General features: G+C 38.4%; 1 protein-coding gene across 1 annotated transcript in view; it reads right to left on the bottom strand.

Moving 5' to 3' along the window:
- LOC127433766 (tight junction protein ZO-2-like) overlaps positions 1-24,450 on the bottom strand; it is a 57,138-nt gene that overhangs the window by 7,487 nt on the left and 25,201 nt on the right. Inside the window, exons 3-19 of the mRNA XM_051685946.1 lie at positions 15,116-15,169; positions 13,407-13,531; positions 13,193-13,295; positions 12,079-12,790; positions 11,807-11,910; positions 11,197-11,350; positions 8,221-8,332; positions 7,759-7,877; positions 7,505-7,607; positions 6,754-6,904; positions 6,196-6,304; positions 5,871-6,090; positions 5,594-5,778; positions 2,237-2,332; positions 2,065-2,144; positions 1,760-1,970; positions 459-559 (exon numbers count right to left, since the gene is read on the bottom strand). Of these exons, the coding sequence (XP_051541906.1) occupies positions 459-559; positions 1,760-1,970; positions 2,065-2,144; positions 2,237-2,332; positions 5,594-5,778; positions 5,871-6,090; positions 6,196-6,304; positions 6,754-6,904; positions 7,505-7,607; positions 7,759-7,877; positions 8,221-8,332; positions 11,197-11,350; positions 11,807-11,910; positions 12,079-12,790; positions 13,193-13,295; positions 13,407-13,531; positions 15,116-15,160 (2,730 nt within the window). The 5' untranslated portion in view covers positions 15,161-15,169. The remainder of the gene's footprint in view (positions 1-458; positions 560-1,759; positions 1,971-2,064; positions 2,145-2,236; positions 2,333-5,593; positions 5,779-5,870; positions 6,091-6,195; positions 6,305-6,753; positions 6,905-7,504; positions 7,608-7,758; positions 7,878-8,220; positions 8,333-11,196; positions 11,351-11,806; positions 11,911-12,078; positions 12,791-13,192; positions 13,296-13,406; positions 13,532-15,115; positions 15,170-24,450) is intronic.

The raw sequence follows: 24,450 nt of genomic DNA, 5'->3' as shown, positions 1-24,450 counted from the left end.
GCAGGCCAGGGCGCTTGGCCGTTGGCCCCGATGAAGCCCCGAGGCGGCACGATGATCCCCTTAAAGTGACAGTGGGAACATATCTGGCCCTAGCACACACTAGAATGGCCTCTGTAAACAGGGAAGTTAAAGTCATGAATTTCAGTAGCCGTGTTTCCACTATCGGGCCACATAGTGGAAACGCAGCTACTGAAATTCATGACTTTTCAACTTCCCCGTTTACAAATTTAAAGGCTGCTCATTGGATCAATTAGGGTAAACGTCATTTTATGCGACTATGCATTACATTCCGCAGTGCTTAAGACCTTCTAGCTAAGTCTTGCCTTAAGAACTGGGGGTGCAACCAAATTAAGCATTGACCTAGTTGCAAACTAAGCCCTTAGTTTGAACTTTACATCCCAACTTAGGTGAGATCTTACACACAGTTTATGCAACCCAACCCAGATGTACAGACTTACTTTGCCTTCACAGACCCAGACGGCTTTGTCTTGCTGTTCTCGTATGGTGTCTTTCAAACTTCCAAACCAGGCGTCATTGGCAGAGTTCAGATCAATGGTAGCTGGACAAGGAAAAATGTAAACAAACTATGTTCGGAATCTGTAAAGTTAATTTTATAAATACATTTTTACATTTTCTGAAGAAAATGTGAGTGGTGCTTGCCCGTGAAAAACTCTGCCACGATTGCTAAGCAGTTTCTGTTCTTTGGGTACGTCTCATCTCACTTCCTAGCTCCCTATGTCGTAAATCAGTATCTTCTGAACAAAAATTAGGGCACTGGCAAGGGTGTTCATCCACTGAACACTGAGCTTATGACTCGATTACTGGCGACACAATTGTGAGGCTGCACATTTAAACGTAACCGGTATTAATCAAAAACTTCACTGTATAAATGATACTGTCGTGCATTTCCGTGGCAGATACTAAAATGTACAGCATTATTATGAAAGCTAAATGGCATAAATGAAGACATAAAAATATAAAGGAGTGTATTTTTTTTCTGTTAACAATATTTAAAACATTGCTTCCCTTTTATGAACATTATGGATGAAAGAGTTTTCAAACAACATCTCTTTTAAAGAGAAAATAAGGCTTTGACCTCATAATTTTACACTTGTGCTCATCCTTTAACAGCTTGAGAGACTTCAGAAGAAATGACAACTTTTCCAATCAGGGAACAAAGTGAGCAACAAAGTTCCTTGGTTTTTGCGGTGCTTTCTGGTAATTTGTCGGGAGCAAACGTTTTAGTGCACTGAAATGATTTTGCAAATGGGACATTCCTTGATATGGCTGACTCCCTGGTCAGTGCCCGGACTACTGAACTAGGGAACTGATTGTGACTCAACCTTAGTGTTTTTTTTGTTTTTTTTTTGTTGCATGTTGCTATGTGGTTGCTAAGTTGTTCTGGTCTCTAGATGCAGCTAATGTCCAGGAAATGAAAACCATAAGTCTGGTTGCTTAAAAAAGTAATAGCACACATCCCCTCAACAAGCCACTTTTTTGAGGTATCATTCATGTCCGTAACACAAACGGTGCAGATTAATTTACGTGCCAGAGTGTAATACTTAGTTTTAAGGGTTTGTTCAACTCCTATTAGGAATAGAATTACTAATAGTAGAGTAATGCTTGTCTTAGCAAACACTAATAACAGTTCAGACATTTCTTGTCCCTAAATCATCTCAGATGGCCCTTAATGTATTCTTGGTGCTGATCAAATTGATCGTACAGTAGATTTACACATTAAGTGGCTTATCAGACTAACCAGTGAACAAGTGTGTGCAGGTTTTCCGTAGTTTAACTGCTTGCTCGTAAAGCTTTCGTGTACTGCGGTTGGATCCAGAAACCAGGCGGCTTCTCATGGTCTTCACTCCCTGCTTGCTGTCTGGATTGAGGAAGATGACGATGGGATACCACTGGGTGTAATTAAGGGTGTCTACAGCTTTGGGCGTGACATCCAGCAGAGCATGTTTATCCTGAAAAAAATCAAAAATAGAAGATTGTTTCTCTGATATTAATATATTTTTGTTACATATAGAATCTCACAAAGTAAAAGTGAGGAGTGTTTACCTGTTCAATGATCTGGCGAATAGTGTTCAGTCTGACCACACCAGATGACTTCTCTGAGCCTGCATCTTTAGGTTCGGTCTCTGTCAAGACACAAAGACACAGAGATCAAGTCATGCACAATGTACATAAATACACCAGATGAGATCTGTCATATTGGTTGTGAATGGCTTACTTGCAATGATAAACTCATCTGGAAGATCGTTGGCCAGTTTTTCATTGGCTGCATCTGAAATTGGGCCAAATAACACGACGGGTCGTCTAAACCCAGCTGGTGAAGGAAAGGCACAGTGTTAAAAGATGTAGTACATAAAACCTGTTGAGTGCCTCACTAAAATGACACTAATATATATATACATATATATACACAGTACTGCGCAAAAGTCTTAGGCACATAAGATGTTTCACAAAAGCATTTGTCTTAAGATGGTTATTTATATCTTCAGCTTTAGTGTGTCAATAGGAAATATAAATGTAGACTCCCAAACATTACTTTTACAAATAGAAAAGATTAGAATAGAAGAACAGAGCCCCCCACTGAACATCGTGTCTGTCTGAGGTTACGTATAGAGACAGAAGCAGTTGAGACAGCCTAAATAGATAGAAGAACTGTGGTGAATTCTCCAAGAAGCTTGGAACATCCAATCTGCCAACAACCAATAAAAACTGTGTCCAGGTGTACCTAGGAGAATTGGGGCTGTTTTAAAGGCAAAGGTGGTCACACCAAATATTGATTTAGCTTTATGTTTACTGGACTTTGTATGACATTAATTGATAAATGAAAACTATTTGTCATTATTTTTGAAGACATCCACACTATGCAACATTTTTCACCAGTGCCTAAAACTTTTGCACAGTACTGTATGTATATATATATAATAGTAGATTATTTCTAAATAAAAAATAAAAAAAATCAAGTATTTAAATAATTATTAAACAAATATACAATGAACTAAAATATTTACATTTATTTATAAACAAATTCATATACAAATACATTTGCTAAAATACATATTAGCAAAAATATTTCAAAACCTTTAAATATTTTTAAAGGTATATTGTAAGTATTAGGGAAAAAATATATACTTTTAATATTTTAATAGCATTTAGAACTAAAAAAAAAGTTTATTTTATTTATAAATTTTTAATTGAATTAATTACACTATATGTCGATTAATTAACTGAAATAATCACAATTAAGTCACAATTAATCGCATCAATATATCCCGGGAAAGGCACCCAAATGAAAAGAACTTAATATGTAATGATTAAATAATTATATTTAAATAATTATAAATAATATATATATAATTCAGATAATTAAAATACATTACATTATTGTGGCTGGTAAGTAAATCATTGATTAGACAAGGGGTCGGCAACCTATGGCACACACAGGGGTAATCACTGGAACACCAGCAACGACGAGAGAGGGGTAGGCTATTATATTTGTATAAATTCCGCACCTACATTCCAATCTACATCTTGATGTAATCCTTCCTCATGATAATGCAGCGTGTTTTTATGAGCTGAATGGGAGGCTAAACAAAAAGTTAAAATGTGACGAGACTGCAGTATACCCAACAGACTCGTGCAGTGCGTGCAAGCCATTCACCCATCACGAGCCGGCAGCACTTCACTTTCGGTTAACCGCACGAGTAAACGCGCCTGCTTTAATTCGGTCAGACTGCGCGGATGACAGCCTACATTCTGTGTTTCATTTGTTTCTTTTTGCTTTCAGAACAACACATAATGCAATAAACACCACTATTAATCCTTGAAATTTCCAACCTAGCATACAGGTACACCCTCCTTAAACCATGGACATTCAAAATTACATTAAATGATTAAAAGAGAAAACATAAACCCACATGGTGGGGTTCAAAAATCTGAGTCTATTCAAAATATTAATTAAACCTGGAAGTAAAGTTTTTGGATTTTGCAGGTGCGATTAACTGAAAAGGGCTAAATAGTTGATCGCATCATGAGTCTCATCATACTTTAATACTTTTTAGCCTCCCATTCAGCTGATGAAAACATGCTGTGTGATCATGAGGATGGATTAGGCTACATCAAGACGTAGATTGGAATGCAGGTGTGAAAAATTTCATATAAATAAAATAGCCTGCTCCTCTCTCACTGTTGCTTGCGTACTAGTGATTTCCCTTCTGTGTGATTTTGAAAAACGTATGACATAATATAAGAAATACACAATTTCATGATCAGTAATCAAATAAGCAAATTTGTGACATTAACTTTGTTCATTCATTTTGTACAAAAGGACAGGTTTTCTTTCATTAAAGCACCTTCACAAGATGCTCTGAAAATTCACATGCAGGATCATGATTATATCATCCTCATTGGGTTTTGGAAAAATATTTACTCAGACTGTTAAGCTGATTGAAACATAAATGATTAAATTAGAAAAATGCAAAATAGAAACATTTTCATGTGGACTCAAATTTCAGATTTTTTGGGGTGGGTGCTTCGGCACAGCCATTGACCAGGAAAATAGAAAATGGCACTCCATGTCAAAAAGGATGCCGACCCCTAGATTAGACAATACAAGGCAATATATTGTTTATTTCCATATCACTGAAAATAAGCCTATCACTGGCCTACAGTCCACAGCAATCCATTTTGCACATGAATTTGTCTAAGATTACATTTTTTTACTGTATTTTTTTTAATATCACACTAAAACACTAAATATACATGTAATAATTGTCAAATATGTTTACAATATTTTAAACATTAGGAAGAAATATACATTCTTCAAAACAACTAACATATTAACATTTATTTATGAATAAACAAAATGCATAAGTGCCTCCATTAATATATTACAATTATCAACAAAAGAGCTCCAGTTTAATTTAGTACTAATTTTTCATTTGTTACAATACCAGGCAGAGTATTATGGATCTTACTTTATGTCACTTTAATACCATGTATGACCAGAGGTCTTTTGAATACACAGGAGTGGAATAAGCTACCGATGCATATCAGGTGTATAACAAATATGGTTGGTTTTAGTCTGAAAGTTAAAATACTTTTTTTTTTTTTTTTTTTTTTAGATAAATTGTGTTATTGATGAATTGTATGTTAAAATAATGTGTATATGTACTGGATAATTGTGATATTTTATTGCATTTAAATGTAAAAGTTAATTTATGATACGTGTGGACATATGTAAAGGTTAGTACTATCAATGCCAGTGTACCTGTTGCCAGGAATGTCATCTATGTTATGTAACTTTCTATGTTACCTTTAATGTGTTATCCTTGACAGATGAGTTGTGATTCATTGAACCAAATACCAAACCACACCAAATACATTAAAAAAGTATTTTAAACATTAGAATTTTATTTTCATTTTTTAATGAATTAAAAAAAAAAACCATAGTAAACCCTACCACTAAAATCTTATGTTTATATGTAATCATTTTAATAATGTGTGTACAAATACTATATAGATACAAGGAAAAGAAATTGAATGATTCTGCCTATAACATCATGTGTGATTGCTGTACCTTCTCGTAGCACCACTCTCTCATAAGCAGGGAAGCGTGTAGTGACGGGTGTGGCACTGAGATCCTCTCTGCTCTTACGAAGATCTTTTTTCTTGGCTGCCCTTTGACCTCTCAGCCTCCAGAAGTCTCCTCTATCATTGCCAGCACCTTTTTGTGCATTCTGGACATTTGCCATTTGCTCCGCCCTGATAGTACACAAGAATATAGAAACATCCTAAAAATATGTCAAACGTTGCATCATAAATCACACATGCACTCAATCTCTCTGGAGTCTCACCTGCTCTTGCTGGGTATGACACCCTTCTCCAGCAGCTGATTGTCTCTGTCTGTGCGGATGGCGAGCCAGTTACCAAGCTTTCCGTCATACAGGGTGTCCACCACTTTAAAGATCTCTCCTCTGGAGAAGGTCAGGCTCTGAGGAAGCTCCTTCTCATATTCAAAATGAGTTCTGATGAAGAAGTTATCTCCTCGCCCAGACGCCAGGATGTCTTTATAAACTAAAATCAAAACAGTGATATTTTTCATATTGTGCCTTCACTGTACTGTACTTTGATCAGACATTCTTAATATAAAACGTATAGATGTGTAGATTACAAAAGTACCATCAGGTTTGCTTTGAGCCAAGATAGTCACATCTTCTCCTTTGGGAATCTCCAGTAAATACAGAACTGCATCTTCTCTGACCATTCCTCTGAAATCCATATTATTCACCTGCACGGTAAAAAACTTTAAATAAATAAACTTTAAAGTCATTTTTCTCAGTTAGAGTGTTGGCGAAGCTACTGCATTTTGGCTTTGTAAGGCAGTACTCTTGATTCATTTAAAGGAATAGTTTACCGAAAAATGACAATTTTCATCATCTCCCTCATTCCAAACCTATATGACTTTCTTCCATAGAACACAAAAGGCAATGTGTTAGGGACTGACAACCTCAGTGAGCTGCATCAACAATTTCTCTTGTCTTCCACAGGAGGAAGTCAAACGGGTTTGGAACAACATGAGTGCGAGTACATTTTCATTTTTGCATTGACTCCTTCAGTTTCAGGTTTATAGGTTTGACAAACCAAAATCTTTTCTTGGAACCTGTTTAAGGAATCACTGAAATAAATGAAAGACTGCATATTTCTTCAAGCATGGAGCACTTAAGAGAGATGTTGCACCTTCACGATCTGGTCTCCAGTGTGGAGTCCCTCAATCTCTGCAGGGCTGTCCTCCTGAACGCCTGCGATAAAAATGCCCACGTCGTTTCCTCCAGCCAGACGTAGACCAACGCTGTCCCCTTTCTGAAAGCGGACCATCGCAGTGTTAGGGCTGTGGGAGAACGTTTACATTACAATCAGTTTTTTCTTTCCAAATCAACAGACTGCTTTTACTAACTTGCTGCCAATAGAATCAAACAGGGATTTTAACAGATGGTTAAGTGAGAACAAAGCTTTCAGTTTAAAATACAACAGCTCCCAATTTGGAATGCCCAATTCCCAATGTGCTTTTAAGTCCTCGTGGTCGCGAAGTGATTCGCCTCAGTCTGGGTGGCGGAGGACACCTCCGCGTCTGAGATCGTCAAACCGCGCATCTTATCACGTGGCTTGTTGAGCGCGTTGCCACAGCGACATAGCGCGTGTGGAGGCTTCACACCACCCACTGCGGCATCCACGCTCAACTCACCACGCGCCCCACTGAGAACAAACCACATTATAGCGATCACGAGGAGGTTACCCCATGTGACTGTACCCTCCCTAGCAACCGGGCCAATTTGGTTGCTTAGGAGACCTGGCTGGAGTCACTCAGCACGCCCTGGGATTCGAACTAGCGAACTCCAGGGGTGGTAGCCAGCGTCTTTAACACTGAGCTACCCAGGCCCCAAAATACAACAGCTTTTAAGTTCAGTCTAATAGAAGATTCAGTACAAACCCGTATATTTGCTGGTCCTCTTGACTGGGCCGCAGTGGAAGCTTTGGCAGAGGTTTGACTTTTACTGGAACACTTGCTTTTGGAGCAACATTTACCACTGGAACTGTTGTAAAACACAAAGTACACTCTCTAAAAATCTGTTCTAATTTTTGTCAGACAAAAAAAGGATCTGCTTGGCATGCAAATCACGATTGCATTAAATGACTATATTTCCCATAATTCAGTTCAATATGGATTATTATGGATACGGGTACCTGGCGACTCACTGCGAGGCTCCTCTTTCTCTATGGGTGGAGGTGGCTGCTCCACAGGAGCTGCTCGGAATGGAGTCGGCATCGCTCCCATTTTAGCCAGTCTGTTAGGAGGCTCATCTCTACCAACAAAGTGTTGACAAGGAGTTAGCCTACCTCTTAAACACAATTTGTTTGTTGATATGATTTTTAACTAGCACTACCAACTTAACTACATTTTTCAGTAGCTTTACAGTAGCTTAGCTGTTTAAAATATATATATATATATATATATATATATTAATAAAAAAAAGCTACTTTTCCATCAATTAGCAGTATAGTTTTTGTCACACTGTACTACTATGCACAGAGACTTTGGCCCAAACACCCTCTAGCTTCAGTTTATGGTTGGTTGGTTTCTCGTGTTTGTGAGCAATAATCGCTGATCACAACTTAATTCTTGTAGGATGTTAGTGTGAGTATTACCTGTTTTTGTCTTGTAGTCTCTCATTAGAGGAGTGTGAAGAGAGGTCTGAATGATGACTGCGTCGCTCATCCGGAGGAGAATACGAGCGATACGACTCAATCTCTGAGATATCTGCAACACACACAATAGATGTCATATTACAAGTTAGTTCTGGTATTTGAGTTTGATTGGACCAGTGGCGTTCCAAGAGTGCTGATATTTGGTATAACAGCACTGGGATGCTTCATAACTTCTATCACTCCACCTGTCTGTGTTTGCTGTTTTACAAATAGCAGTGGGGATTTAGAATCGTCCCAGTGACTTGAGTCTTTTAAATCCATTCACTAAAGAGATTTGTTCAGATTCAATCACTGATTCGTTCAGTGGCCATTTCTGCAGATTACATCTTAATGCCAGTAGGTGGCGGCAAAAGTCTTTTTTGCTATGAGAGAGTTAGTGAATCATTGACTCAGCTGATTTGAGTCATTCACTACTAAAAAAAAATGTAAGTCAATGAGAACGATTCATTTACTTAAAAGTTTAGTAAAAAATAAAAAAATTGATTATGGTAATAATGTCCTTATCCCTGAAATACTCCCTTCTATTTACAATGACACATACACTACATAATAATAATTTTGATTGATACAAAGCACAACAGACGTAAGATTACATACTAAAATATAATCTACTTTATACAATAACTTGGAATTCATAAAGAAAATGTGAGTGGTGCTTGCCCATGCAAAACTCGCCACCACAATGCTAGTGTGTTCTGGGTGGTTGGTAAGGCACTGCTAAATACAGTGACAAGAAAAGTATGTGAACCCTTTGGAATTACCTGCATTTATGTATAATTGTGTCTTAAAATCTAGTTTGATCTTTATCTAAGTAACAATGAACAAACACAATCTGTTTTAACTAATAACACATAAATTATTGTATTGTTCTTGCACATACTGAATACATCATTCAAACAATCACAGAATAGGTTAGAAAAAGTATATGAACCCCTAGGCTAATGACATCAACAAAGGTAATTAGAGTCAGGAGTTGGCAAACCTGGCATCCAATTAATGAAATGAGATTGGAGGTGTGGGTTGGAGCTACTCTGACTTATAAAAAGCACTCAATTTTCAGTTTGCTATTCACAAGAAGCATCTGCTGACGTGGACCAGAGATCTAGGAAGAACTACGATCAAGAATTTTTGCTTTGCATAAAGCTACAAAGTTATCTCGAAGAGCTTAGATATTCATCTGTCCACAGTAAGACAAATTGTCCATAAATGGAGACGATTAATTACTGTGGCTACTCTCTCTGGAAGTGGCCATCCAGCAAAGATGACTCAAAGGGCACACCTCAGAATGCTCAATGTAGTAAAAAAGAACCCTAGAGTTACAGCTGAAGACTTCAAGGAATCATTGGAACTGTTTAACATCTCTGTTTATGAGTCTACTATACGGAAAACATTAAATCACAAAGGAAGCCGCTGCTTTCCATCAAAAACACTTATGCAGCCTGAAGTTTGCCAAAGACCACCTTGACACTCCACAATGCTACTGGAAAAATGTTTTGTGGACTGATGAAACTAACCTTGAATTGTTTGGGAAGAAAAGGCAGCACTACGTATTGCCGACTTCGAGCATTGCGGGTAAGTATAAGTGCAATTGCGTGGTCAGCTCAAGGTGCTTTTTTATGCCACATTTGACACTGTAAGCAAGGTTGAGCTCATTTGCTGAAAAAAGATCATGCAACAATGTAAAAACAGGTCTCTAGCATGCAAGCAAATGTGAGTGAAAATTACTGCATGTGAATGTGGAAAATTATTTGGTCGCACCGGATGTCTGACACCTGTCATCAAAGCTTATGAACTTATACCATCAGAATCAAAACTCCCTATGCATCTAACCTTAAATACAAATTAAATTTTAAACTGCGAAATAAACAGACAAATTAAAATCGTGGGCGACTGACATGTGCGAGTCTGGTAAAACAGTATAGTATCAATTTTACTTGCTATCACTAAGCTACGTCACCTAGCAGTGTGCCGGGCTGGCGAAAAAAGATACTTGTGTGATGCACGTCACATGAGATGCATTTTTTTTAACCGCAAAAGATAGGGTTATTTCATTGCATATTTATCTGACCTTTTTGACACAACCATTTTGGTGTTTCTACGCTAGAGGCACACAAAATTATTTTTGCCAGTGACAAATACATGAACTGGGTTTGAATGTTATTTTAGAAATTAAAAGAATGGAAAATCTCAAAGTTTATTTGCGTACCCCCAATGTCACCTCGCGTACCCCAGTTTGGGAAACACTGTCCTACAGGATAATGTCAGGGTGGCTGTGCACCAGCTGAAGCTCAGTAGAAGGTGGGTGATACAGTAGGACAATGACCCTAAACTTCAAAGAAAAATCCATCTTTTGGTGTGGCCCAGTCAGAGCCCAGACCTTAACCCAATAGAGATGCTGTGGAATGACCTCAAGAGAGCCGTTCACATCAGCCATCCTAAGAGTTTGGCTGTACTGAAGCAGTTCTGTAAGGAAGAATGATCCAAAATTCCTTCTAAATGTTGTGCAGGTCTAATCCGCAGCTACCGGAAATGCTTGGTTAAGTTTATTGCTGCCAAAAGGAGGAGCAACCAGTTATTAAATCCAAGGGTTCACTTACTTTTTCCACTGCACTGTTAAATGTTTAATGGGATGTGTTCAATAAATACATAAAATATAATTGTTTGTGTGTTGTTAGCTTAAGCACATTGTTTTTGTCTATACTTGTGATTTTGATGAAGATGAGATCACATTTTATGACCAATTAATGCAGAAATTCAAAAGGGTTCACATCCTTTTTCTTGCTCACTTTTTCCTAAACAAATTTTAGTAGAAAGTCTAAAAGCTGTGTATCATAAACAGTGAATTTTGAATGAGTTTTTTTACACTGTCAAATGACTACACAAGACTATTTTGTTTGGGTCTGGAGATCCACTCACCGTCCATTTCTGAATCGCTGTCTACCATTGGTGGGACTCTGATGAGCACCTGACTGCGATCCCTCTTTACCATCAGCTGCAGCTTTCCACGAGACTTTTCGATCAACTTTCCTGCATCGCCCAGTGATAGATTCTCTGTGACCGTACCGTTAATCTGAGACATAAAAGAGAGGGAATGAATGAGTAACAAATTGGAGAACATCTAAAAGATTTGAGATTCTAAAACTTTGAAAAACAACTTGAAATGTCATTTGAATTCTGTATTTTCAAGTAAACAAGGATATTCAACAAGACAAAATGTAGGACGGGACTTGATTTTATACATTAGGAATTGATTGGATGATGAAAAGTGGTCTCTAAATGAAAGATTTTTGAGGGTAGGGGATGAACAATTAAGACAGATTCATTTTGTCATCCGAAAAGGAAAGTCGCTTTATAGGCAAAGCAAGCTGTTGTGCCATTTTGATTAAAGATTACAAAGACAATAACTTTTTATTAAGAATAATGAGCACCAATCAATAATTTAAAAAAAGACCAGAAATTTAGATTAAAAAAATCATAGTTTATTTAATATTGATTTTAAAACATTTGAGCCCTTTCAGAGACGTACTTTTAGAATAATGTCGCCTTCCTGTAGTTTGCCATCTTTGGATGCCAGGCCTGTACTCGTCATCTCTTTGATGAACAGCTGACTGCCAAGACGAAGGCCATATTCTGGATAAATATGAGAAAAGAGAATGTTAGATGTTGGGCTGCAGGTTGATACTGGACCATTAAGTTTAGTTGAGCTTTTTAAACAAACAAGCAAATGAATAATGAAGCATTAGATGTCATGTTCAACAGATAAACTATATGAATGTGATGAATGCGGTATATATCTACCGTCATTGGGTCGGTTCTTCAGAAGAGTAACGTTGAGGGGCTTTTCCAAAGGTTCATGGTGTTGCGGTGGGGGAGGTGAGGGCGAACGGTCCAACCGGTCCCGACTGTTACTCCTCTTCACTGATTCGTCCTGGCGAGAATCGTACTTCCTGCGGTCATGGTCACTGGCTAAATTCTCTCTGCTGTATCTATTTTTTGGTTCAGGCCTGTACTGCGTATCTGGACTGTGTGATCTGTCCAATGTATGATCGCTTCGGTATCGCCTGTCTGGACTCCGATCTATGTCCAGATTGTGTTCGCTACGATAGCGCCGATCCGGGCTGTAGTTGTGATCCAGCGTCCGATCACTTCGGTAACGTCGTTCTGGACTGTTGAGGTTATCCAGTATGTGTTCCCTTCGAACACGCCGATCGGGGCTAAGTTCACGGTCCAGCATTCGCCCGCGGCTGCCATCTCGTCGGTATTGTCTGTCAGGGCTCACGCCTCGCTCCACGCTCCTTCCACGATTGCGTTCATAGTCACGATCGTGTTCGTCTGCATAGCTGCCTCGCTCCCGTTCTAGACTGACATCGTGATCAGGGTAGCTGCGTCCACTGTATATGCTGCGCCGATCCTGCTCATAGTCGTCATTGTAGTCACCGCTGAAGACGCGGTCTTCTGGAGATGGAGCACGTTTAAGCATGACAGGGATCTTCCTAGCTCGCTTTACTGTCTGGTGAAGGGGGCACAAAAATGTATTACAATTCAATATTTCAATCTGGATTTCAAATGGCAATACAACCTAAATTTGAGCTAAAACATTTTGTTCTATAATCAAATTCTCATTATAAAACAGACAGTTCTGATCCTGGATGTTGATTGGTCAATACAGAGTTCCAGCCGTGCTACAACATAGCTTTGATATGAAAAAACTGTTCACTTAGCTACTGTGTATATAACTGTGCAGCACCAATAGAGGCCAACTGTTAACCTAAGTTTAAATGTCACTGACTATATCTACTAGTGGAAGGAGGGTACTTAATCATTTTTATACTGTTCTTTATTTCATTATGATTGAAAATCAATTAATAAAATGCGAATTTATATGATGAAGAATTCAATGCGTTACACTCACAATTTTTGCTACTTTGCCACACTTGCGGAGGGTCTGCACTGCAAAGGGGTGTGGGACGCCATCCATGGGCACAGTATTCACCTGAATTAATCTGTCATTTTCACTGCATAACATAAAACATTGTTAGACAAATGTTTGTTTACAATTCAAATCCTTGGAAACAATATTTCCAATTTCCTTGGGTGTGGATATGCTTAATAATTGCATTGCTTACAACAACAAGCCATCTGCAGGACCCCCTTGCAGCACATCAGAAACGACGATTGACATTTCTCCACTTTCTTCGTTTGGGTTGTCCCGTCCTCCAGACACAGCGATGCCAAACCCCATTTTTGAGTCCTAGATAAAGGCACATTTGCAAGTTGTTTTTTTCAGAACATTAACACAGTTCAGTCATGACATTCACCTGAAAAAATGTAGCATGTTAATGTGGGTAGCATGTCTGCGTATGTTCTAGTAATAGCAAGTCTCCATACTTGCTCTGCTGCAAGTAATAATTTGTCAGTCTGTCCGAGGTAGGCTTATTATAAGAGCTTTTCCCCTTATGCATCAGACCGTTGCTTTTGGAGCATCTCACTCTGGTTGCGTTGCAACACATCGTTTTTTTTAAGACGTGTTAAGCGTAGTTTAAAACAAAAGGCTTGGGGGGCCTGGGTAGCTCAGCAAGTAAAGACGCTGACTACCACACCTGGAGTCGCAAGTTCGAATCCAGGGCGTGCTGAGTGACTCCAGTCAGGATTCCTAAGCAACCAATTGGCCTGGTTGCTAGGATGGGTAGAGTCACGTTGGGTTAACCTTCTCGTGGCCACTATAAGGTGGTTCTCGCTCACGGTTGGGCGCGTGGTAAGTTGTGCATGGATGCCGCGGAGAATAACGTGAGCCTCCACACGTGCTAGGTCTTCCGTGGTATTGTGCTCAACAAGCCACGTGATAAGATGTGTGGATTGACGGTCTCAGACGTGGAGGCAACTGAGATTCATCCTCCGCCACCCGGATTGAGTCACTACGCCACCACGAGGACTTAGAGCGCATTGGGAATTAGGCATTCCAAATTAAAAAAATAAATAAATAAATAAAAAATAAAAAAAAATCTTAAGGCATACTCGGATATACTTCATTTCTCTGCCTTTCGGGTCATCGCGAACACGGTCGAGCCTATCAAAGTGGACCACGAGCGGATATGTACGCATTCGACGCATGCACACTACGACTGCTTTGTAGTCCTCTTTTAGTACAGTGGAAAGCAGGCATGTGGTTTGTTGCCTGTTCAGCTGGAGTTGTGCTTATTGCCCCCTGCTGACTGGGACTCATGAAAACAAGAAGGTGGCATTTCAAGCCTGAATTACTCTGATTGTAGGAAAATTCCCTACTACGGTCTAGGTGCATAATTAATTGTATAACTTAACATTAGAACAATTTAACACATTATTTTTTAAATAATTAATCGCACTGAATTATGCTAAATCGGCAGACTTAATAATTTATTTAGTTTTTCTTTTGATTTTGGGGTGAAATAAGATCTGGACATTTCTCTGTGGGATTTACCCTTATATTCTTGGAGATGTACAGATGCCAAAGATGATAATAACAAGAATGACTGGAATTACAGTTTCGTGTTTGCATGCAATAATAATAATAAATGCATAAAATAATATTTCAAGAATAATTTTGAATGATTGACTACTGTGCGACAGCCGCGATAGTTGATGTAGGACTACATTATGACAGTGTACCTGCCCTTTTACTCTTCAGATTATGGAATAGATCTGATGAGATTTCAACCCTCCCTGCCCTCTAATCTAAACAATCACAGCTCAGCTCTTTGCGTACAGCATTAATGTCTCTCAACCACATTAAACCAATACAGTTATCATGGGAATCAATAATTTTGCATTCCAGATAGACAAATAGTGAAGTACTCACCCGCTGTAGGGTCACAGTGTACTGCTCCCAAACCGTCTCCTCCATGACTGGATTCTGAAACAGAACAAGCTGTTATGTATAGGACAATGATGGACAGAGTCAAGTTACAGTGGATATCAGTGATCTGTCAGGCAAAATCTGCAGCGTAGTGCTGCCACAGTGAAAAAGTATATGACTGTTTCTCTTCAGCCCAATAGAATGTGGTAATTGAATTACTCAATCAACTAACTGAACACAAAAAAACACATATTCAACCAGAAATAATCTTATTTACAGGAATAAAGAAATGCTGTTACATCATGAGGAATTTAAGTAATTGTTTTTTATTTTAGAAAGAAAATAAACTGTACATTTCCAAACGTCTCTGTAAACGTCTCATTCCGTACTTCTGCGACTTTTTCTATCGCAAGTATGATGAATCCATTAATACATGACTGCCCACATTTACAACCATTTACATTTGATAATACAGAGAAAGAAAAACCAAAAGAAATAATGATATGAGTAAAATATGTTGAAGTGCGCAACACCTTGTTCTATTCCTGGCTTTGTGTAGCATCTACAGCTCTGCATATATCGTGATGGATCTAATGATCTAATTTGAGTTTTTAATGACAACCCGAGTGTGTGCGGCTTCAAGAGAGCAAACATACATCTGTGTTGTACTTCATTTGTTTCGTTAATTCTTTTAATTTATATGTTTTTTTAGTGAAAAAACAAAACAAAACTTGACTAATAAAAGGTTATTAAATAAGCTCTGGGACAACAATAAACCGATTAAAATGTATGATTATACCCTCTTTAAAATATAGGCCTACAATATTAGATATTAATTATTTTAAAAGGAAGGCTGGCCATTGAGTTTAACACTATAAATATGACCCTCTGCATGAGTCTTAGAGCCATGTGACTTCCTGCCCTGTGCAACGCCACTAGTTACCTCTTCACCCACCGGCGCGCGCGCGCACACACACACACACACACACACACACACACACACACACACACACACACACACACACACAAAGTGATTATGATTGTTGCTCTTTAATCTTCTCAACTAAATATGCATCCCACTCTTGCCCTAAATAATTCTTAACCCAGAATCCACAACTGGCACAATTGTTGCCTTTTCCAACCTGTTGTTTTTCTTCATGCTTTAATCTGAGACTCTATTTTTGTACTAGTTAAACTGAAACAAATACGCTGTACTGAGATATAGCTACATTCACACATCTAAAAAGTCAAGGAATACAGCATGTTGAAGAATTAAGGCTTCAAGCCATTTTTTGAATCAACACATTTGTTTAACGACTGTCGTAGTACGTTCTGATTACCAAAACTGAAAAGGATGACACCTGCATGTAAACACACACAACCCCCCACGCCCCAGTAACACCACCTATCATCTTAACCACCACATACGGAGTGTGATAAACTTGGAGATGGCTTTTCAACCCAGTCCTTTACATTCAAAATGTAAATTTCTACACCAAAGTAACATGCCAAATACTGGTGTAAAAATGCATCAATGCATTGCGATGCATCAATGTGACAAGTCAATGCTAATAGATTATTATTACTAGAAAAGTAATTATTAAGTCATTAATTTCTTGATTCTTTAGCAATTTTCAGTTGTAAACGTTGCAAAATGAAAATAATGAAACTGAATTAGGTTTTTCCGTAGGGCTGGGTATTGATACAGATTCCATTTGATTTCCCAATTTGATTAGACTCTGATTCACAAGCTCTCGTTTTGTTTCAGATTTTTATTTGCTTAATTTCCTATTAATTTGGGTATATTTCAGGAATAAAGCCCATTTTGCTTAAATATGAAAGAAATTCTCTCTCAGCTAATAATTTTAATTTTACAGGGGATCTTCTAACTTGATACATTACGAAAATATACAATTTTACAAACTGTATTACGTTTATCATTTGATCACATTTTAGCTTTTTAAAGGGTCATGAAACCCTAAAGCAAATTTTTTGAGATGTCAACAAATATGTACAGGTTGCACATCATTGAAAACAATGATAGCACTCATTATGCTTACTAATAAGGTGAAAGTGGTTATTATTTCAAAAACAAAAGTTGAACCAACATCACAAAAATGAGGTCTATGTATGTGACAAGATTCAGAGCGTTTATTCGCTCCACATTATTCATGAGAAGGAATGCAGAAATGCCATCCAATCACAGTGCTGCCTCATGCATGGCCTCACATTACAGTGGAAAATTCTAAATACACATGGATGTAACAAAGGTTACCGGCGGCAACGTTTCTTGGCTGCAGACATGAAGCAGCTGTTTATGAGGAGGCTGTTGTTTCGGACACTGATTCCATCGTGTCTTCTCCGTATGTTATGGACAGGATATCACGACGGCTTGTTCAAAAAAAGAAGACTGAAAACTCATATCAAGTCATATCAGCTCTTTTTATATCCTTTCATTGTGCTTAAGTTTCCAGGATTTATGCCTACATGGTTTACTAGCATAACGTTATACAGCAAAGTGCCCTTAAACTCTTTTTTTTATCTCCACTCAGAATGCGATGTTCAGCCATCTCTGTTGTGTGTGTGTGTACCGTATGTGTGTTTTGAAAGTAGATCATTCAGTTGTGCGCATATTAAGTGGAGTTGAATAGCTTCTTTAGCGCATCCGTTCTATGTGTGTTTCTGATCAACAGCTGACTGGATAGAACAGAAAGGATATTAAAAGAGAATTAAAAATGCATTGTGTGGATCTCGCATTTGGACACACATTACACAGAACAAGCCAAACCAAACTTTTACTCTCAACAAGCAGTGAAAAGTTCTCGGTACTGAGAACTAATAACAATAATAGTAACTAATAATAGTAAGTGGCTAATAACAAACATTTAGTTTGCATATCGAAATGTAGTTGCATATGTGAGTGATTTACGATCTACGGAAATTTATGTAAAATGTCGATCTTGAGATTTATGAATCGATATCGAGATCAAAACATGATCAGATCGTGATTCATCGGAAAATCTATATTTTTACTCAGCCCTAGTTTTTCGAATCAGGACCAAATGTCAGATTGTGTGATGCATCACGTTGTTTACTAAAGAGTCGAATCAAAGTCGGAGTACCCTATCAGTAATAACACCCCAACCGAATACTAAGGCATTCTGTTTTAAGCCAAAACATAAATAGAAGTGGGGGCAAAAATAATCCAGCCAAGAATTGGAATTTTTAAAATCGATAGAAATCTATATTTTAAAGTACTATTCCTTTACGCCATTCTCGTATTGTTTTTTTTTTTACTGACACTTACATTTCCATGCTCTACGCAACTTCAATGGCTCTACGATAAAGTAAAGCAGGAAGTTCAGCACTTGTTGCGCAAATCCCCAAAGTCCAATGAAGATGAGGAACAAGTGAGTACAAAATCGCAATATCACAGCTTTCAATCCTAATACACTAAACAAAGAATGACAATATAATCAAATCACAACCCAGATAGTGTATCAATATAATATCGTATTGCCAGGTCCCTGCTGATTCCCTCCCCTAAACATCAACCTGTCCAGATACAACAAATGTAAATGAAACATGGCGAAATCTACTTTATTTTATTTAGTAGTTTATTTGACAGGGACAATGGACAGTCGATGACTGCCCCAGAATTAGCTACAGAGCTAAATTTCATCTGTAGTCCCTGGGCAGAAACATTACTTGTCCCAGATAAACAAATACAAACTACTAAAAAGTTACACTTCTTTACACAAACTATACAAGTCATTAACAGGTGGAGTTATGACCATCAGCAATAGTACTTGAGGCTTGCTTACGATGCCCTGGAGGATGCGAATGGCCTTGATGGTGTGCGCCCATTTCCTGTGCAGTGAGAGTACCGTCTTCATGCTGTTACCTCTCCCGTGAACACAATATCTCTGGCTCAAAGCGCATCACCTCTCAGCACACTGCATCTGTCTGCCTTTGACGTAAGACTGATGCCACTGGCCTACATTCTGCATAAATCCCACTGTCCACAGCAGACAATGCCAGATACGCCACAAAAAAAAAAAACGGGGCAGAGAAGTTGACAACTGCTAAGGTATTAAAATTTCCATTTAAATTCATCAAATGATGCAGCTCTATCTGGACTGACATTAAAAGCTTTGCATGGATAATGGAAAGCAAGTAGCACCTCTGAAGTGCTGGTATATCAAAACCAAATCTTTCAGATAAGGGTTTTATTTTTGGGCATACATGACAAGAGAGGCTGGTAGATTAGCAGCGATTTCATCACTTTAATTATAATTTAGATGGATTATGGGGTTCGGAGCACCCAAGCACTGTTATTTGCTAAGAGGAATGTCGTATAGAATAAAATAACGCATTATAATAGCATGGTATTAGTATGTTGCACAGAATTAAATGTCATAACAGTTCTTTGATCTATAATGGCTTTTTAACTCGGCCTCAAATCTTATCCAAGAAAGGATTAATGTGTGTTATATGAGCCCTCATTTCTCATTACTGTGGTAACCAGAACAGATTACTGAAGAACGATATAAAAGAATTGATTTCTTACTAACTGAACGTGTACAACTGTGTTCTACAATAGCAGCTCTCTCAGTCCAACACAAAAGCAGCACTTTTTCAAAGATTAAGGCCCTAGTAAAGGATCAGAGGTGTAAAACTGATTCAGTTTGGTCTGCTGTACTCTCATCATGGGCATTCGTATTATAAGATAGAATTAAATTGATCTCACATACCTGGGACCAGCACCTAAAACAACTGTTACAAAAATGGCACTTTATTTAGGATGTGGATTTTTTTTTATAAAAAAGTGCAGGAAAAGAAAGAGATGTAGTCCAGTGAGTCATGTTCACTTCTCTTAGAAGACTTCATGAAATCAAAACTGGAGTTTTGTTGCATTTAGTCCATGCCTGTAAGCTTTGAGGTCATCTATATGCATGTGTACTGCAGAAAGTTGACAAAATAAACTTTTAGCAGATATAACCATTTAAAATGTACAGTCTTTCTCTTCCCAAAAAATGGACCAAAAATATTGATGACTCATCCTTTACTCGGGGTGTGTCCATCTTCTTGTCCAATAAAATGCTTTATAGCAATGTTTCTTAACTGGAGGTTCGCGCCCCATAAGTAGGTTGCAGATAGAGGTCTGCACGGGCCTAAAAATGAAACCCGACCCGTATCTGAGACCGAACCTACTCGCCCTGAACGATACTGTCAGATTTTAAGCCCGAACCCAAAATTGCTTACTATCTAATTTTTTCTCCTAGCAAGTACTGTTGCAATAGGCTGTATTTTATGAAAGCATATAGGCAACATTCGTAACAGTACTGAAACAGTAAACATACACAGTTTTAACAAGGCACGGCAGCCCCTCAGTACACTAGAGCAGAAGGGGAAAAAAGCATTGCCTTACCGTTAATTTGCTGAATCTTCACTTGGTGCAGAACAATCTGGAATAATATGAAACAATGCAACAGTCCCCTCTATGCAGACTGAACTTGTTCAGAACGTTGAATCTTTGTGACACATGCGCTAAAACAATCTAGTCGCAGCGAAAAGAATGAAACAGAGCACAGGTGTCTCAACATGTGTTTTTGACAATTTTAAGTTCTTTTTAACTTGATATAGTGTTTAAAATATTCCAATCCTGCACAAGACGCTAAAGAAATAGCAAGACACGGTGCAAATGTCAAAGACATTCTTCCAGCATGTGTTTAAACAATGGGAAAACAGAACAGACATGCGCAAAAACACATTCATGTGAATGGCCACTAACTCGTCCGTTCGCACGTGTCTATGAGTGAGAGCGCGTGCGTGAAACCCTTACAAAACTGTTTCATGATTTTACAGTAGTAACAGTAACTGTGCTGTAACTATGAAAATATAACTCCACTTTCACATTCTTCTTTTTTTTTTTTTTTTATTATTTGCATTCTTCATGTTATGTCGCCACCTACTGGTCGGGGCTGGTCAAAGGTGGAGATTTATAGATAAAAAGGACTTAAAGCTATACTATGTAATTTTTGACCCTCTAGCGGTTAAAAAATAAAACTGCATGTGTCTTGCAGAAGGACACTTTCCTCCTCTGCGTGGATGAATGTGGTTCGAGGTAACGATGTATAGATGAATACAGGACACCTTATTAGAGCGGATGGACAAATAAACAAAGAAAGAAAAGACGGATATCCGAAAACATGTCATCTGAGCAGATAAGTGCCATATCTTATGCTGTTGTTTTGGCTTATTGGAAACATTGATGTTTTGAAATAAATGACATAACAAAAGTTAGGCAACATTTGTTAACATTAGACATACTGATTGCTAGTCTGATAAGGTCAAATGTTGTAAAGTTTTTATAACTGCAGGATATTCTGGCAAAATAGACCACGGTAGTAACAAATTTATAGATTGTCATTGTTACCAACCAGTGGTCAACATCATTTCAAGACTCACATGTCCTTGGCAAGCCTAGGACTAAAGGATTTATTTATCTAAATTATTGCCATTATAAAGAAAAATACACACGTGTGCTAGCAAGTGAAAAGTTCTGCACCGATTACAATATAATTATTGTACTGTATTTTGTTGTGTGATTACACAACAATACATAAACCATATAAAAAAAAATCTTGCCTGTTGAGAAAGAAAAAAGCCATTTCTGGGTCGCTTTTAAATCCTTTCAGATCTCGGAGTTGTTGCCTCCTCACCATTATTCCTGATTTGGGTTTTATTATGGACTCTGTTGCTTTCACTTTTTGCTTGTAGACTCTGCTCTGTTCGGGGTTTCTTTGTTTTTACAAACTGATTCCCCGGAGGTTTGCCATTTTTAATGATCCATGGTCAATTTTCTTGTTCGTTGTGACAACAAACTTTCAGCTTCAAGCTACTCCCACACACCCGCTACAGTAGCCAGAGCTTATTTTCTCTGTGTACGGATATGAAGTCAACACTGAACTATCCCTTTAATACCAAGTGTTAACTGGGCCTATGACACTTTTGGCTCACGTGTCGGCTCGCCTGCTCTTCAAGACTTGTACTCCGGTCCTCCCGGCTCCCATGCAATTTGACCGTGCCTGAAGGAGCTTGTAAATGTAGTTGGTTATGCACAGACTGATCTCACAGTGAAATCGGAAACAGTAGGTTGACTTTTCTTTAGCTAAAACCGGTATGTGCTTACTGGCATTCGAAACACTGCCCCCAGTGGCCAAAGCGGTAAGTGTTGTTGGGCGTATGAGCATGTGTGAGCTCCATTTTCTGGGTGTAATGTCCACGGAGTGGCTCCAAAAGAGAGTTGTGGTGCAAGTTGTTTTTAGCTGTACAGGCTGTAATACAGTGTAGAGAGAGGAATGCATATTTTATAAACTGTACCCCAAACCTTAACCCAGTGGTTCTCAATTTTTTCGGATCACGCCCCCCTTTGAAAAAAGAAAAACTGTCCCCACCCCCCTCCAAATAATCTAATCGAAAATAATTTTGTTTTTACAGAAAACAAAAAAAAAGATTAAACAACATTTTCTTTCATCTTCATTTGACAAAAAAAGGTTTTATTTAAAAACACAATGAACACTGAATGAAAAGTTACACTTCACTCCAGGGGGCGCTTGGCTTCTCAGAAAACCGAATCCTCCATACATCTGCATTTAACTACCAGAAAGTTTTATATCTCATTGCAGACAATTTTACTCTAGAATATTTAAAAAAAAAAAAAATATATATATAAATAAACTGATAATTGCAAGGATTCATACATATGAATGGAATAAGCTTCAGCAGTCTCTATAAATGTTTTTTTTACGTCATCCAGTAATAATAAATGACTGATTGTCACATCGTAGCCAGCGCTGAAAAAAGTAACAAGTGTCACGTGACAGCGGCATCTATGCACTGTTTCGGTAGCGGTCAGGACCTCTGGACAATAATTTGCACCCAATTAATGACACTGATAAACTTTAATAAAAAAGGACCTTGGGGGCCTGGGAAGCTCAGCGAGTATTGACGCTGACTACCACCGCTGGAGTCACGAATTCGAATCCAGGGTGTGCTGAGTGAATCCAGCCAGGTCTCCTGGAGGGAGAGTCACATGGGGTAACCTCCTTGTGGTCATGATCAGTGGTTCTCGCTCTCAATGGGGCACGTGGTAAGTTGTGCGTGGATCGCGGAGGGTAGCATGAGCCTCCACGTGCGGGTCTCCGCGGTGTCACACACGATGAGCCACGTGATAAGGTGTGCGGATTGACTGTCTCAGAAGCGGAGGCAACTGAGACTTGTCCTACGCCACCCGGATAGAGGTGAGTAACCGCGCCACCACGAGGACCTACTAAGTAGTGGGAATTGGGCATTCCAAATTGGGAGAAAAGGGGATACAAATTGAAATAAATAAAAAAATTTAAAAAAAGGATCTTACCCTTGTCATTCAAAATTAGTATTACTTTTCTCATCCGTGAAATACAAGATTGAGGGATGAGAGGATTGTGTATGTGACTGTCTTCCGCGCCCCCTCTTGCAATAACGCCCCACATTTTGAGAACCACTGCCTTAACCTAACCATCAGTGGAGTAGACATGTAATGTAAAGAGAGAAAATGAAAATTCTGAATCATGCTCGTCACTAATTATGCAAACAGGATTACTTCCTCATTTCAATGTGGGATGTGAACCTGGGTCTCCCAAGCCAGTTGTGCCACAAGGGAAGGTTCACAATTCTGGCTAAGCCATGCTAGGAAAATTTCCAGGTCAATGAATAGACTATACCCTAAAAGCAAAGGTTAGAAATGTGGACATGCCAACTCTAAACAGCACTGACCTTCAAAATTGAATGCATGACAAACAGATCTCAACAATTGAGTTTTAATAGAACAGAATTAAACTTTTGACTCTCAGTGTATGTGTTTGGTTTGCATCAAACAACACTGAGTCATATTTTAGGGATGCTAATGAAACCCATAGAGACAGAAGGAAAAAATCATCCTAACTGATGGAGTCAAAACCAATGGACATAATATCGATGTGTAGATGTGCAATGCTGGTAACAACTCACACAAAGAGGCTTACAGCCGAAACAATGCCGAAGGTGATCAGGTCAAGTATTAACTCTGGCTAAGTGAATGCTTATGCATTTTTCCCAAGCTCTACAGAGAATATGATTTGATGAGTAGCAAATATCTTCAATTTAATACATCATGTATGTTTTGAAGCATTCACGATTCTGTCAAGCAATGTATGAATAACTGACACCAAGCACTAATTTATTAATTGCTAACTTCATTAAGGCAGCCATAAGAAAATAAATATATGGATGGAACCGTACGCAGTCTGCTGAAC

The sequence above is a fragment of the Myxocyprinus asiaticus genome, chromosome 43 (assembly GCF_019703515.2).
Source record: "Myxocyprinus asiaticus isolate MX2 ecotype Aquarium Trade chromosome 43, UBuf_Myxa_2, whole genome shotgun sequence".
Lineage (NCBI taxonomy): Eukaryota > Metazoa > Chordata > Actinopteri > Cypriniformes > Catostomidae > Myxocyprinus > Myxocyprinus asiaticus.
The sequence above is the reverse complement of the archived record's forward strand: the minus strand, read 5'-3'. Positions and strand labels throughout refer to the sequence as shown.